The sequence below is a fragment of the Monodelphis domestica genome, chromosome 5 (assembly GCF_027887165.1).
Source record: "Monodelphis domestica isolate mMonDom1 chromosome 5, mMonDom1.pri, whole genome shotgun sequence".
Taxonomy (NCBI): Eukaryota; Metazoa; Chordata; class Mammalia; order Didelphimorphia; family Didelphidae; genus Monodelphis; species Monodelphis domestica.
In genome coordinates this window covers 202539713-202556306 of record NC_077231.1, presented here as the reverse complement: position 1 = coordinate 202556306, position 16594 = coordinate 202539713, and the positions used below count along the sequence as shown (strand labels likewise).

At 40.0% G+C, this 16594-nt stretch overlaps 1 protein-coding gene across 2 annotated transcripts in view; it reads right to left on the bottom strand.

Moving 5' to 3' along the window:
* Positions 1–16594, bottom strand: part of LOC100020543 (carboxypeptidase A4) — a 32243-nt gene that overhangs the window by 11906 nt on the left and 3743 nt on the right. For both annotated transcript variants that reach the window (XM_007504319.3, XM_007504320.3), the window contains exons 2-5: positions 10762–10843; positions 8425–8559; positions 7673–7771; positions 8–109 (exon numbers count right to left, since the gene is read on the bottom strand). In XM_007504319.3, the coding sequence (XP_007504381.2) occupies positions 8–109; positions 7673–7771; positions 8425–8559; positions 10762–10843 (418 nt within the window). The remainder of the gene's footprint in view (positions 1–7; positions 110–7672; positions 7772–8424; positions 8560–10761; positions 10844–16594) is intronic.

Genomic DNA, 16594 nt, shown 5'->3' with positions numbered 1-16594 from the left:
CACATACCTTTAGTACGTACAGCGGCCGCTTCTCAAAAGAACGCCCGATCTCCTGGCGACTCGCTAGGTTGGGGTAATCCGAAGCAATTCTGTCCATCTCCTGATAAAGCTGAAAGGGAAGGAGTTCATGAATGGCTGTTTTCATACAATGCGCCCCCCGCCAACTTTTCCCTCTAATTCTTCTTTCTTCCCTCAGGGCCGCGGAACCCTTGGCTCAGGGTACACCGGCCCTCCCATGCCGGTTCCTGGGACCTGCCTGCCACCAGCTGATTTTAGAAAACCACGTCCCGCGTTTGCTCTCATAAGGAACCCCTCACTTCGAAGATGCAAAGATCCAGAGATATATTACTGCTTCTGTGTATGAAAAACAACCAGAAGGCCAGCAAAGCTAGAGAATAGAGCAAATCTGGGGGATAATATTTAATCCACGTGTAAATATAGGCGGGAACTAGATTAAGGAGAGGCTTTAATTGCTAAATAATGGCCCTCTTTGATCTCCTGGGAAGATACCCAAAGGAAAAAGTTACTAATAGATAGAAAGGCAGCAATATTACCAAAAGCTAACCTAGATGTCTAACCACTGATGAAAGACTAATTAAATTTGAGGTCCATTTAGACTAACTGTTTCATTTTATAGATGAGGAAACTGGAGTCTAGAGATGTTAAGTGACTTGTCCAAGGTATATCAATGCAATAATGCCATTAAAAATATAACTAGAGGGGGCTGCTGGGTAGCTCAGTGGATTGAGAGTCAGACCTAGAGATGGGAGGTTCTAGGTTCAAATCTGGCCTCAGACACTTCCCAGCTGTGTGACCCTGAGCAAGTCGCTTAACCCCCATTGCCTAGCCCTTACCGCTCTTCTGCCTTAGAACCAATACACAGAATTGACTCCAAGACAGGAGGTAAGGGCCTTACCTCCTGTCTTGGAGTCAATTCTGTATTTTAAACAATCTGAAAAGACAAATGAAAGAGAAGAAACCAAAATCAGAAAGATATTGTAATATAGCCAATTATCACAATATGAAAGTAATATTGTATACACAAATACAGAAGTGAATGGACCGAGAATGGAAGCAAATTCAGAAAGGAGGGCCTATAAGCTGCCAGGAACATATTGTACATCAAAAATAATTTTGAAGGGGCAACTAGGTGGTGAAATAGAAAAATATTAATCTTTTTGTGACTATTTCTTGTTGCTGCAATGGTACTCTGACTTGGCTAGAGAGCAGCTGCTACTAAGTATGGGGACACACAATGCCTACTTGCAATGGAGAGAGATGAGAGACACTGTTGCTACAAGGGAATGCTCTGGGGTTTGCCTATTGATCCCTACTGATGACTAGTGGATCCGTATTTCTCCTAACTTCCTCCTACCCTCTCTCCCTCCCTCCTTGACCTACTCATCCCTGTCTCCCAAGCCTTTGGCTTCTTCCCTCCCCCCTGATTGAACTATAAAGATACTCTTTTTCCTTCTCAGGTAAGGGGTTTATTGGGATAACAGGATGGGAAACTGAGGTAAGAGGGATGAGAGTGTCCCTAATCTAAAATGAGGGAGAATTTGAGGATTTAGGAAAGTAATCCAGTCACAACTGTGACTCTAAGACAGAGAGATGGAGGACAATGGCTAAAATCTTCTTTCTTCTTCACTAAGAAAAGTCTCTTCTTCAGCCTGACTTTCCTCCAACTCTTGGTCAGTCAAATCTCAGAGAGAGCAGAGGTTTCTCCCTTAGTTAGAAGGCCCAAAGCCAAGCCAGCCCCACAAGGACAAAAGCTAACTGAGATCTGTTCTTAGCTTCTTCCCTTCCTCCAGTCAGCTTAACTCTCCAGAGCCAGAGACAAGATCCTCATTTCTCAGTTTCTCCTGGCCATCTCAACTCTCTAAGAGAGACAGAGTCAGAAGTCCCAGTTTCTCTTTTTGTGTCAGAGCCCAAAGCTAAGCCGTCCCACATGGGGGCTTCAACTGCCTCTCCTCCTGGGAACATTCTGTTTGGAACCTTCTTCTTGATTGACAGGCAGGTCCCCAGCCTTGGTTCTTGCATCTTGGCTTGTCCTGCAAAACCTCCCTTTCTTCAAGTCTCTATCACAATCCCTCCTTTTATTAGACAAAAAAAATGCAGCTTGCATTTTTCAATGATACTTACCTTATTAATAATAATTCTATCTATCTTAACTTTGCTCTGCTATAAATATACTCTTACCCCTCCCAAAATAACAAAATCCTAAACTCATTTTAGCTGTTCTATCTAAATGCTAAGCTAAGAATGGATTATAGGAAAATGGTTTATGTAAAGGGATTTACATGCACATAGTATTATACATCACAATAAGTAAATTAACAATTTTCAAATCATCTCAACAATGGCAATAACATATTGAATATGCAAATGTCTTATCCTAATGTCTATATAGTCCCTAAGAAAAATTTCCTAACACTAACAAATGCTAACCTACAATCCTAATGCAATCTAACTTCTATACTTCAGAACTACTATGTCTCTACCTTCTTAAGCCTTAAACTCACTAGGCTGTCACTATGTTAGTAGTTAGACTATTAATAACTTACTCTAATATAGTCAGCAAGTGATTTAATTAGTAATTACATGTGTACATAGGATCTATACAAATTTACATATGTACATCATTCTAAATTTCGGTGCAAACTCATGCAGAAAAGAAAAATCTTTGTCTGAATTTTTCACAGAAATTTCTCATCAGTGTGTCTTTTGCTTTCATGCAACTATGCACTTTGTATACTTACCCAAATCCATGAAATAGCTTACTTTGCTATGTAGGATGTGCATGCATACATATGTGATGTTCACATGTAGGACGCATTCTTACACATCCTTATGATCAAAAATTCCAAGATTTCAAAGTTCCAAAGTCCTTCCATGTCCATTCATGTTGCTTATAGAAACTCTCACTTCCTCTCTGGTCCTTCATCTGGTCTGCATGCCAGTTGCCTCGTCCAGTCTTGATCGAAGACGTGGTCTTCCAATCATGATCCACTGGTAAAATCAATCAGGAACCCAGAACACACGAACAAACCACAAACAAATGTGTGCAAGTAAGATCTTAACGTGTGTGTGAAAGTTACTTTTGCATGGAAGTAAGATGGAATCTTCTTGAGTGCCAGAATTTATCAATCTTTCTTCATGCATGCAAGTATGAATCATATATGTTCTCTTCATGCATGGGGGGGCAAGCTTTTGCATTTGTACTCTTTGTGCCTGCAGGTAAGGTATACAGGTGTTTGTACATGGATTGGTGTGAGCATTATGCCTGTGTTTATTGATTTCATTCTTTCTTTTTTTTTTCATCAAGGAGGTTTATCATATGGTCACTGCTATTGTTTCTTGAATGGTTACTGTCTGTAGTTCTTGGAGATAGTTCTTTTCGTTTTGTTACTCTTTCAGGCAGAGACTATTTTATAGTTTACGTTGAGGCTTTTTTTGGTTTTTGTTTTACTGCCTGTATTTCTTATTGGAACTGTATTATTTACTTCAGGGGTGCTATCCTTTCATTATTACAACATGTGCAGGGTTCTCTCTACTGTATTCTGGTGGCAAGTACTCGTGTGCTTTCCTGTGTTTCTGGTGAGAACTGCATGTGCTTATCAATTATTTTCCTAGGGCTACTCAATATTATGGGTATGATGCAATTTCACATGCAAAGCATGGAACCATGGATCTCTTTGATCAACCTTTAGAGACGTTGGGGTTGTCATCACGACCGTTGTTGGTCCGATCCATCTTGGTTCTGTAGGAGAGTCTCTATTAAAGTTCTTGACATAGACCTTATCACCTGGTTTTATCTTGTGCAATGAAAAATCTAGTGGTATTCTTTGCACGAGCAAACCCAGTCTCCACAGTTCTTCAATCCTATGTTGTATCTGTTTTAAGTATTCAGGAAGAACACATTCCCCTCTCAACATGGACAAGTAAGGTGGCTTTACTGTCTTACCATGCCAAAGTGGCTGACCATATAGCATTTCAAAAGGTGATATATGCAGGTCAGCCCTAGGCCTGGTTCTAATGTTGAACAAAGCAAGAGGCAAAACATCTGTCCATTTTAAATGTGTTTCTGAATACAGTTTACCTATCTGTGTCTTCAATTCTTTGTTCATACATTCGACCTGCCCAGAACTTTGGGACCGATAAACTGAATGGTAATTGCACTTAATCCCCAAGTTCTTATAGATTTCTTGTAGAATCTGGGAAGTAAAGTGAGACCACTTGTCCAAATCAATGGTATCAGGAATGCCATGTCTCGGTATAATCTCCTTCAATAGAAATCTCACTACCATAGCAGTGTCACTCTTCTTGGACAGACATGCTTCAACCCATCTATGCAGTCTATCCACTATAATCAATGTATATTTGTATCCCTTGTCTTTAGGCATGTTGATATAATCAATCTGAATACACTGGAAAGGCACATAGCTGAGTGGTCTGCCTCCCAATGCAACACTCCTTGATTATATCTCCTGCATGTTTCACATGCCTGACAAGTTCTAATGGCATTTGTTGTAATTCCTGGTGCTGTCCAACATCTCTTTATGGTATCCAGAATCCCTTGCACTATGTAATGCCCCTTTGCATGAATTACGGTGCATAGATGTTGATATAACTTCTTAGGGAGAATTGGTTTACCCCCTTGAGCAATCCAGATGCCTCTGATTAGTTTAGCACCTAGCTGCTCTTTCCATGACTGTGTCTCTTCTCTGTCGTAGGCTTCAGTGAGATTATGCCTTTCGATCAGAGAGAAATTCAGCACATGGTAGGGACCGAACCTTGCAGCATATTTCAATGTTATGTCTGCTCTATCATTCCCTAGGGATACCCTGTCCTTTCCATGAGTGTGTACCTTACAATGGATTATGGCCACCTCCTTAGGAAAGTCTACAGCACTTATAATATGATCTATCAGATTGCCATATGCAATTGGTTTCCCAGCTGAAGTTTTATACCCTCTGTTCTTCCGTATATATGATGACCAATGTACAGTGGAGAAAGCATAGTGTGAATCCAGAAATATATTAGCTCTTTTCCCACTAGCTAATTCTAGGGCCATGAGCAAAGCCTTGAGCTCGGCTCCTTGGGTGCTAACATGACTTGGCAATGATGTATGCCAAAGCATTTTGTCATTGTCAACTACCGCTGCCCCTGTGAATTTTCTCCCATCACGAACATAGGAGGACCCATCTATGTATAACTCTATTTCTGGATCAACAAAGGTGTATCTTTAACGCGTTCATTTGGCCTATGCATAAGTTCCACTATTTGATCACAATCATGCAATACTTCCCCACCCACTAGCAAATCAGGGGTCAGAGTTGCTGGGTTCAACAGTGCACATCTATGAATTGTGATGTTATCATTGCCTAACAAAATGACTTCATACTGGGGTGTTCTTGCATTGGTGAATGAATGCATATTCTGTGACTATAACAGTTTTTCAATATGGTGTGCAGAATACACATGCAATTTACATCCCAGTACTATATCATAGGACTTCTTGACTATTAGAGCTGTAGCTGCTATGCTCCTGAGGCAATGCACCATTCCTTGTGCAACTGTGCCTAGGATAGAACTATAAAACACAATAGCCCTCAGATTCAACCCAAAATACTGTGCTAACATTCCAGAAGTGATGTCTTTTGCTTCATGGACATACAAATGGAATTCTTTCTTATAATCAGGTATTCCCAAAGCTGGAGCTGATAGAATAGCTCCTTTCAACTGTGACAAATCATGTAAATGTTCCTTTTTCAATAGCAATGGTTCCTTAATATCCTTCTTTGTCAACTCAATCAAGCACTTGGAAATATGAGAATATCCCACTGCCTTGAGAAACTGGCAACCCCTAGAAAAGCTCTAAGTTCTTTCTTAGTTCTAGGGAAGCCTAGCTTCTGTATGTCTGCTATCCTTTTATTAGAGATTTTTCTGGTGCCCCCCTCCAGGACAAATTCTAAATATTCAACTGTTGGTAGTACCCATTGAATCTTCTTTTTAGAAACTTTATGTCCCCTCTTATAAAGTTCTATTAATAATTTCTTTGAATCTTCTAAACAAGTCTTAGGGTCAGGAGATGCTAGCAACAAATCATCTACGTAGTGTATCAATTTGCTACGTTTGAAAGTTATGGTAGCTAGATCTCTTTGCAACAGTTGACAAAATATTGAAGCAGACTCACAACATCCTTGCACTAATCTAGTATACCACAGCTGGGTTTGTCCCCATTGGAAAGCAAAAATATTTTGAGAATCAGGGTGCAATGGTATGGTAAAGTAAGCGTTGCTCAAGTCCAACCGTGTGTACCACCGTGCCTCTGCAGGTATCTGAGTTATAATATTATTTGGAGATGGTGTTACAGTATGTCTCTTCCTAATGAAATTATTCACAGCCCTCAAATCCATCACAAATCTCCAAGTGGGAGTGCCATCTTCATTTAGCTTATTCTTTCTAATAACTAAAATAGGGCTATTGTATTCAGATACCTTAGGTCTCAATATACTTTGCTCAAGCAAACTATTTATGATGGGTGTTATCCCTTCTCTTGCTTCTCTACTCAGTTTGTATTGTGGTATCTTAGGTGGTATCCCTTCGCTGACTTCAATCCTAACAGGAGTAATCGATTTAATCTGACCCACATCATTTTGATGTTTTGCAAACACCCCCTGTGGTATATCTGTGGGTATGTCATACATAGAAGTTACAACTTGAATCTTTTCAGGTTCTTCTTCAAGTTGTTCTAAATACAACAACGGATAGTGCTTCAGTGAATTCTTGGGTAGATGTAAATAAATTTCCCCAGATTTTTCACATTGTAATGTAGCCTGTATCTTGCACAAAAAAATCTCGTCCTAAAAGGTTGTCTGGGTATGATGGAATCAGAAGACGGTATGATCTATGGTGAGAGAACCTAATTTAACCATAGTGCTTTTGAGCTCAGGGACCTGTTGAATTTGTCCCGTTGCTCCAGCTACAGAAACTATACCCCCTATGTTGATATCCCCTGGGCATGTCTTTAGGACAGATTTTGAAGCACCCGTATCTAAAAGAGCCTTGTAGTTTTTCTGTCCCACCTTAATCCACACATATGGTTCTGGCTTGTGTGTAGCTAAAGAGTTTATTGCCACCGACTTAGTACTCATGTCTTCACTACCCTCAGCCAGTTGCATATGTAACTCAGTTAATTCTTTCTTCTACACTAAGAAAAGTCTCTCCTTCAGTCTGGTTTTCCTCCAACTCTTGGCCAGTCAAATCTCAGAGAGAGCAGAAACCACTCTCTCTTCAAGTCTCTATCACAGTGGCACAATGGATAGAGCACCAGGACTGGAGTTGGGAGGGTGTGAGTTCAAATCTAGCCTCAGACACTTCTAGCTGTGTGACCCTGGGCAAATCGCTAACCCTGTTTGCCTATCTCTCACCCCTCTGTCTTAGAGTTATAACTAAGACAGAAAATACGGGTTTTTAAAAAAGCAATTTTGAAGTACAAATTTTGTAGATTTAAGCTTGATACTAGTTGTAATTATACATGTGTAGTAAACCATTTCAATTTTTTTAAAAAAGGAGTTAAAAGCATTTTCTTTTACTTTGAATGAGACTAGTAAAGCTGCTACACTTAACCAAGGAAGCCACTAATCTGAATTTGCTCTGAAATAGTTACCTCTTCCAAGCTGTGATAAGCCCCATAGTTGAAATTTCCATTATTTCGTTCTTTTCCTCTATTATGTTTCATTTCTTTAATTTCTTCATCGAGGAGAGCCTAAAACAGACAATGACCGAATGATAAATGGGCAAAACCCCACTGGAGGAGGGGTCCTACTAACCAAAATTTCAGCCAACATGAACATTAACAGGAAAAGTGTCAACCAGAGCTTTTAAAACAGGGTCACATTTCTAGGAAATCTTCCTCCCACCTCCGCTCACCTGGCCCGTCTCTCCTCTCCTATTCATTCTTCCTGGAAACAGAGTTTGTACAGCTTAATTATATGTTCATGTTGACTGAACATCATAATGTCCCTGTTTAGTGGCCTGGCATCCGGCATCTAGAACCTCTGAAATAGGTCTTTTGAGAAAATATCTAGAAACAGTCTTGAAAGTTGCCTATGGATGGTTCATACCACTGCAGGTTAATTAAAATAAGGTCACAGCTGTAGGGTCTATCAAGTGGCCGCAGGCCAAAGTACAAATTCATCTATGACCCACCTCAGCAGAAGGGAGAATCCTAGTTGGATACTACCCTCGGGCCAAATTATAGGGTTGATGGTTGAGTTAACTAAGGTAATAGCATCCAGGTCCTTGAAAAGAAAGTATTTCAACCCCATAGGACCTCTTCTACAATCAAGGCCAATATTCTGGAAGATGAACGAGCCTTTGGCAAGAATGAACTTTCTGGTATGGTTTCAGTTTACCTACCTGGAGGTCTTCAATGGAGATGGAGTACTCTAAACCATGGGATTCCAGGAAGGATTTGACAAGTTTCAAACTAGATGATGGCACCACCACATCCACAGGACGCTTAGGGGTGGTGGGCAGTTTCCAGAAATTGAGCTGAAGAAAATCAAAAGAAGAAACTAAAAGAGCAATCCAGAAAGACAAACAGTAATCACGTTTCTCTAAAAACTACCACACTCATGAGACCTGGGGGGCCTCTTTGCAGAGAGAACGCTTAGGAACTGGAAAAACATCTAAAAGCAATAACTCTGTCCTATAGCTCATTGACCCTAGTTCAGGTTTTTATCACCTTTCACCAGAACTAATATAATAGCCTTCTAATTGGATTCCCTGCCTCAAGTCTAATCCAAATTCCAATTCTTCCTCCACTCAGTTAGTTGCCAAAGCAATTTTCCAAAACTGTAGGTCTGACCATAACATTCCCCTATTCATTAAGCTTCATTGATTCCTTGTTGGTTCTAGGATCAAATAGAAAGGTCCCTAGCTTTTAAAGCTCTTTACAAGTTGGCCCCATAGGGAGCAACTAGGTGGATTTCAGGGGACAGAGAGCCAGGCTTAGAGATGGGAGACCTAGGTTCAAATATGGCCTTAGACATTTTCTAGCTGTGTGACCCTATGCAAATCACATTGCCCTAAACACTCCTTTGCCATGGAATCAATACTTAGTATAGGTTCTAAGACAGAAAATAAGGGTTTAAAAACAAAAATAAAAACTTGGCTCCTTCCTACCTTTCCAGCCTTCTTAAAATGTAATTCTCTCTCTGCACCTTATAATTCAACTATGTTAAACATGCCTCGATCTCCCATCTCTATACCTTGGTACTTTAACCAAATGAGATAATACCTTGAAAACACTGAATACTAGTACATTGTAAATGTTAAGAAATGTTTCCTCTCCTCTTGCCCTCGTACTTGACAGTCTACCATATCTGGAATGGTCCCACTCAGAAAAATTGGAAAATGAGAAGGTGTCCATCGATTGGGGAATAGCTGAACAAATTGTGGTATCTGATGGTGATGGAATATTATTGTGCTGAAAGGAATAATGACCTGGAGGAATTCTATGTGAACTGGAACAACCTCCAGGAATTGATGCAGAGTGAATGGAGCAGAACCAGGGGAATATTACACACTGTGGTACAATCGAATGTAATGGACTTTTTCCCTAGCAACAATGCAATGATCCAGGACAATTCTGAGGGACTTATGAGAAAGAACACTATCCACATCCAGAGAAAGAACTGTGGGAGTAGAAACACAGAAGAAAAACAACTGCTTGATCCCATGGTTCGATGGATACATGATTGGGGTTTTGGAATTAAAAGATCACTCTATTGCAAATATTAATAATATGGAAATATGTTTTGAACAATGATATATGTATAACCCAGTACAATTGCTTGTCAGCTCTGGGAGGGGGAAGGGGACTGAAAGAACATGAATCATGCAACCATGGAAAATATTCTTAATTAATTATTTAAAAAAAAAGATATAGTGTATTATAGAAGGACAACCTGTGGTATGGTCCACGGGATCAAGAAAGATCCGATATGACTGAATAACAACAACAATAACAGAAGAACTGTCTGTGCCCAATTTATGAATGGTAGATCAAAAAAACTAGGGACAGAGTGGGCATCTGGTGAGATAAGAATATGACCAGGATGGAGAAGCTTAGAAAGAAAAAAAATGGAACCCCACTTATTTCGCCATTTTGCCTGAAGCCAGATCTTCTTTGTACAATTTGGAAGGAAAGAAGGCATATTGGAAAAGTTGGTGAATAAATAAATCTGCCCTGGGCAAGAAATGGGGAATTCTTTTCTCCTGCTTCCCAGTTTCCAAGGCAGTGATACTAAATCAATGATCTATATGTTTTCTTCCTTTCAATTCTAAGTGCTGGATGAGAGAGAGAGACGGAGAGAAAGTCAGAGAGATAGAGAGAGACAGAGAGAGAGACAGTGAAAAGACAGTCATGGAAAGAGACAGTGACAAAGACGGAAACAGAGACAGAGAGTCAGAGAAAGACAGAGAGATCTCCAGCCTTTGACATTTACTAGCTGTAGGATCTGGGCCAAGTTTCTCTGAACTTCAATTTTCTCATCCAGCAAATGGGAATACTTCCAGACTTAGCTTAAAGAGAAAAAGTAAGGGGAAAGTGATACAATTTATGCAAACTGCTTTACAAATATCAGCCATGAACCCCTTAGGTTTATAACTGCCAAAGCTGATAATAATATCAGTGAAAGATTATCCTACTCAGTGGTCAGAAGATACCAAACAGAAAAGGAAACGAGATACCTTGAAGTTCTCCATGTTCACCAGCTCATTCAATTTGTTCATCTGTTCTCCATCCCGGACTTTAATTTGAAAAACCTGGTGCCTAAAAAACAAAAAATAAACAAAAAAACCAGATGTCATATAGTTTTGACAGGCATCTCAAACCAGAGCCAAATTTCCCAAAGCCTGGGTAGATTTCAAATCAATAGATTTCCATCAGTTTGTCAGTTCATCATTCTGAGGAATCTCTGACAGCCTCAAAGCTGAGTGATTCTCTCTCTTGTGCCAATCAATCAATAAACATTTATTAAGTGACTGCTATGGTCCAGGCACTGTGCTAAGCCCTGGAGATAGAAAGAAAAACAAAAACACAATCCTCTCCCTCAAAGAGATCATATGTTAATAGAGGAGACCAAAAGATATTCAACAGGTAAATATAAGATATATACAAGGTAGATGAAAAGTGCCCTCAAAGAAGAAGTTGCTAAGAGTAAGTGAGATGTTGAATGAGCCTTATAGGAAACTAGGCACCAGGTGGTGATGAGGCCATAAATCATTCCAGCAATAGGGGATCACTAGTCAAAAGACCAGGAGATGAAAATTGCTTCTAGCAATGAGGAACAGTTTGGGAATAAGCATAAAGAATTCTGGGAGGCTGAAATTCAAATTTATTAAACAAATATTGATTAAGCAATTGTTATACTGTGGAGGCACAAAGACAAAAAGCAAAACTTGTCCTCTTCCTTAAGGACTTTATACCTTCTAAGTCTGGAGAGCTTTGGGAAAAGAAAGCCCTATCTGTCCCAAATAATGAGGGCAATGATAATGAATACCTGACATTTATATTGGACCTCCAGTTTTGCTCAGTACTTTCTAGGACAGCTAAGCGGTGCAATGGACAGGGAGTTTATCTCCCTAATTCAGACTAGATATCAGACACTTATTAGCTATGTGACCCTAGGCAAGTCACTTATTCTTATTTGCCTCAGTTTCTTCATCTGTAAAATGAACTAGAGAAGGAAATAAAAAACAACTCCAGTACCTTGCCAAGAAACTCCAAATGGGGTCACGAAAAGAGGGCTATAGCTGAATAACAACAGTACTTTCTACATATTATCTCATTTAAGACTCAAAACCACCCTATGAAGAAAGTACTCCCAGGAGTTATTATCAAGTGAAATATTATAAACACAGCACAGTACCTGGCATAGTCTTGTTGCTTAAAAACTGTTTCTCCTTGCTTCTTTCCATTTTACAAAGAAAGAAACCAAGGCACAAAAAAGATTGTGATTAGTATCAGCTGTGGGATTCAAAGTCAGGTCTTCCTGACTCTAGGGCTAGCCCTCTTTCACTTACAGTGTTGTTTCATAAGTTGTCAGTTACCATTATGTGACCATCACCTGCCAGAAGAATTAAATGAGTTCTGTTTGACCCAGGTCAGAGACAAAGCATGGCAGAGTGGATAGATTATTGAACTTGAAGCTGGAAGACTTCAATGCAATCCCACATGTGACCCTAGCTGTAGGACCATGGGTAAGTCACCATCTGACTTAGAACCCAGCCCTCTCAAAAGAATCCCACATATAAGCAATTAGTCAAGTCAGTCATTTTCTTTATTAAACTCCTAATAGATTCAAGATTCTCTGCTAGCCAGAGCTGGGCATAGAACAATGAAAACCAATATAGCCCCTACCCTCAAAGAACTTACAATCTAGTAGAACAACAATGCCTGTCATATAATATAATATAGCAGAAGAATCTGAGAGATTGCCCTGAGAGAATCAAGGTGGAAGAGAGCTTGTCTGGTCCTGAGAGAGATATTTTTTTAAACTTTAGTTTGTTTGCTTTTTGTTTTAGTTTTTGGTTTCTTTAAACCCTTACCTTTTGCTTTAGAATCAATACCAAGTATCAATTCTAAGGCAGAAGAGTAGTAAGGGTTAAATAATTTGGGTTAAATGACCTGTCCAGTGTCACCCAATGAGGAAGTATCTGAAGCTAGATTTGACTTCCCATATCTAGGCCTGGCACATTATCCACTGAGCCATCTAGCTGCCCCTATGAGGCATCTTCATGGAAGATGTGGTATTTGAGTTGGACATAGAACAGTGATGGTGAACATTTTAGAGACCTCATGCTATGACCCACTCCTAGAGACCTCACAGCTTCTGCTCCCCTCCTCCACCTTTCCTCAGACAGAAGAAGAAGCATTCCTATTGGGCTGCTAGGCAGAAGGATGGGTGAAGTGAAGAATGCCCTCAGGCACAGTAGAGAAGGGGAAGAGAGGTTCCAGTCCCTCTGCCTTTCTAGTAATGAACTTTGGTGGGCAACAACATGTGCCTTCTTTGGCACACATGCCATAGGTTTGCCACCATGGACATAAGAGTCAGCTAGGAAGCACAGAGAATAGAGTTCTAGGTCTGGAATCAGGAAGAGTTGAGTTCAAATTTGACCTTAGAAACTCACTAGCTATGTGATGGTAGGTAAGTCATTTAATCTCTGCCTCAGTGTCCCTATCTAGAAAATGGAGGTAATAGTATCTACCTCCCAGGGTTGTTATGAGAATCCAATGGGATAATAATTATAAAGCACTTAGTACAGTGCCTGGAACATAGTAAATGCTACATAAAAGTTAGCTATATAAATCCAGCCTCAAACACTTACTAGCTATGTGACCCTGAGCAAGTTACTTAACCTCTATGTCTCAGTGCCCTCAACTGAGGGATAATAATATAATGCACAAATATATAAAATAATATAATGCAAACAATATACATGTAGACAAAATGAGTATAACAATAGTATTCACCCCTACGTTTGCTGTAAGGATCAAATGAGATATTTGTAAAATACTTTGTAGATCTGGCACCTAACAGGTACTTAATAAATGCTTGTTTCAAACTGGGCATACCCTTTGATCCAGTAATACCACAACTAGGTCTGTATCCCAAAGAGATTTCTTTTTTTTTTTAATATATTTTATTTGATCATTTCCAAGCATTATTCGTTAAAGACATAGATCATTTTCTTTTCCTCCACCCACCCCCCATAGCCGACGCGTAAATCCACTGGGCATTACATATTTTCTTGATTTGAACCCGTTGATTTGTTGATAATATTTGCATTAGAGTGTTCATTTAGAGTCTCTCCTCTGTCATGTCCCCTCAACTGCTGTATTTAGGCAGTTGCTTTTCCTCGGTGTTTCCACTCCCATAGTTTATCCTTTGCTTATGAATAGTGTTTTTTTCTCCTGGATCCCTGCAAATTGTTCAGGGACATTACACCGCCACTCCGTAATGGAGAAGTCCATTACGTTCGATTATACTACAGTGTATTAGTCTCTGTGTACAATGTTTTCCTGGTTCTGCTCCTCTCACTCTGCATCACTTCCTGGAGGTTGTTCCAGTCTCCATGGAACTCCTCCACTTTATTATTCCTTTTAGCACAATAGTATTCCATCACCAACATATACCACAATTTGCTCAGCCATTCCCCAATTGATGGGCATCCCCTCGTTTTCCAGTTTTGGGCCACCACAAAGAGTGCAGCTATGAATATTTTTGTACAAGTCTTTTTGTCCATTATGTCTTTGGGGTACAGACCCAGCAGTGCTATGGCTGGATCAAAGGGTAGATATTCTTTTGTCGCCCTTCCCAAAGAGATTTCTAAAAAAGAGGGGGAGGACCTACTTGTACAAAAATATGTATAGCTCCAAGAGAACATTATACACAGTAACTAAAACACTGTGGGACGATCAAATGTGATGGACTTAGCTACACTTAGCAATGCAATGATCCAGGACATTTCTGAGGGATTTACAAGAAAGAACACTATCCACATTCAGAGAAAGAACTGTGGGAGTAGAAATACAGAAGAAAAACACATGATTAATCCCTTGTTTATATGGGTATAGGAGTTGGGGTTTTGGCTTTAAAAAATTGCTTTCTTTAAAAAAAATGAATAATATGGAAATAGGTTTTGAATGATAATACATTTATAACCCAGTGGAATTGCTTGTCAGCTCCAGGAGGGGGCAGGAAAGAGGGGAAGGAGACAACATCAATCATGTAACTTTGGAAAACTTATGTGTAAATTTGTTACTGGCATAAAATAAAGATAAAACTTAAAAATAAAATTAAAATGTCTCTAGCTGCTCTTTTTGTGGGCAAAGAATTGGAAAGTAAAGGGATGTCCCTCACTTGGGAAAAGGCTGAGCAAATTGTGGTATCTAATGGTGATGGAATACTATTGTGCTATAAGGAATGACGAATAGGATGATTTCAGAAAGATCTGGAAAGAGCTCCATGAACTGATGCAGAGTGAAATAAGCAGAACTGAGAGAACATCACAGTAACAGCAATACTGTGCGATGATCAGCTCAGAAAGACTTAACTACTCTCAGCAATCCAAAGATCCAGGGCAATTCTGAAAGGACTTAGGACAAAGGATACTTTCCACCTCCAGTGTAAGAAATTTTGGAGTCACAGCAGCAGCAGTATTGTTAAGCTAATTCTTGTAGGTGGGGGTCACATTATTGACTAGCAGTAGGCTACACATTTTGTTCTTCTGGCAGCAGAAAAAGCCAAGAGGACCTGGCTTCAAATGCTGGTTCTGTCACTTTAATAAACTTTAATAAACTTTAACCTATGGGACTTTTTGCAAACTACCTCACTTCTCAGGGTCTCAGTTTCCTCATCTGTAAAAAAAAAAAATGATTGCTCAATCCAACTCCTCGTGGCCCTATTTGGAATTTTCTTGACAAAGACACTGGAGTAGTTTGCCATTTCCTTCTCCAGCTTATTCTCCCCTTGAGGAAACTGAGGCGTACTGTTACTTGCCCAGTGTCTGAGGCCAGATTTGGACTCAGAAGGATAAATTTTCCTGATTCCAAACCCAGCACTTTATCCACTGTGCCTGAGGTTAGACCAGATCAACTAATCAATATTGATTAAGTGCCTATGACTCTGTGCCAGGAGCTGTGCTTAGCCCTGGAGCCAGAGAATCACTGAGGTACTTTCTAAGCTCTAAATGCCTAATTTAGTAGATTCTGTGAAGCACAGACAAGTCTCTCACATTCAGCTAAATGTTCAGTGAGTAGGGAGGGAGAGGTGGAATTGGCTGGAGCTTGGCAGTCCATATGGGGATTAAATTCACAAGACTGGCTTCCTTGACACCCTGGCACCTCTAAGGATGTGCCCCCCAATGGCTGAAAACACTCACATGGACACGAGTCAAAGGAGCAGTCCCTGCATGTCACGGAGACACTTTGTATAGTGATTTTCAGATGCTCATAAGAACATAGATTTGCAGTTGGGAGACATTCTAAGACCATTTAGGCCAATCTCATAATTTTACAGATGAGGAACCAGATCCAGAGATGAAATGTCTTGCCCAAGGCCATAAAGATGGTAGGCATTAAAATGTACCAGGATTTTTATCCATGTACTCTGACTCCAAAGGGCAGTGAAGTGGTGAAGTGGATAGAGCACCTGGCCTGGAGTCAGGAAGATCTGAATTCAAATCTAGCTGTGTGATCCCAGCCAAATCACTTAACCCCAATTTGCCTCTCTTCCTCATCTGTAAAATGGGGACACACTGGAGAAGGAAATGACAAATCACTCTAGTATCTTTGCTAAGAAGACCCCATAGACAACAAAGGGATCACGTAGAGTTGGGTACAACTGAACAACACTCTGACTGTGTACATCTGGCTCTTTCCATTTTAAGTCCATAGCCAGGACTTAGGAAAATAGCATTAGCTATCAAACGTTCTACTTGTGGATGCCAGTTCATTGGTGTTTCAATCAATCAATCTATAAACATTTATTAAGCACCTAATTTTTGCCAAAGGCTGTGC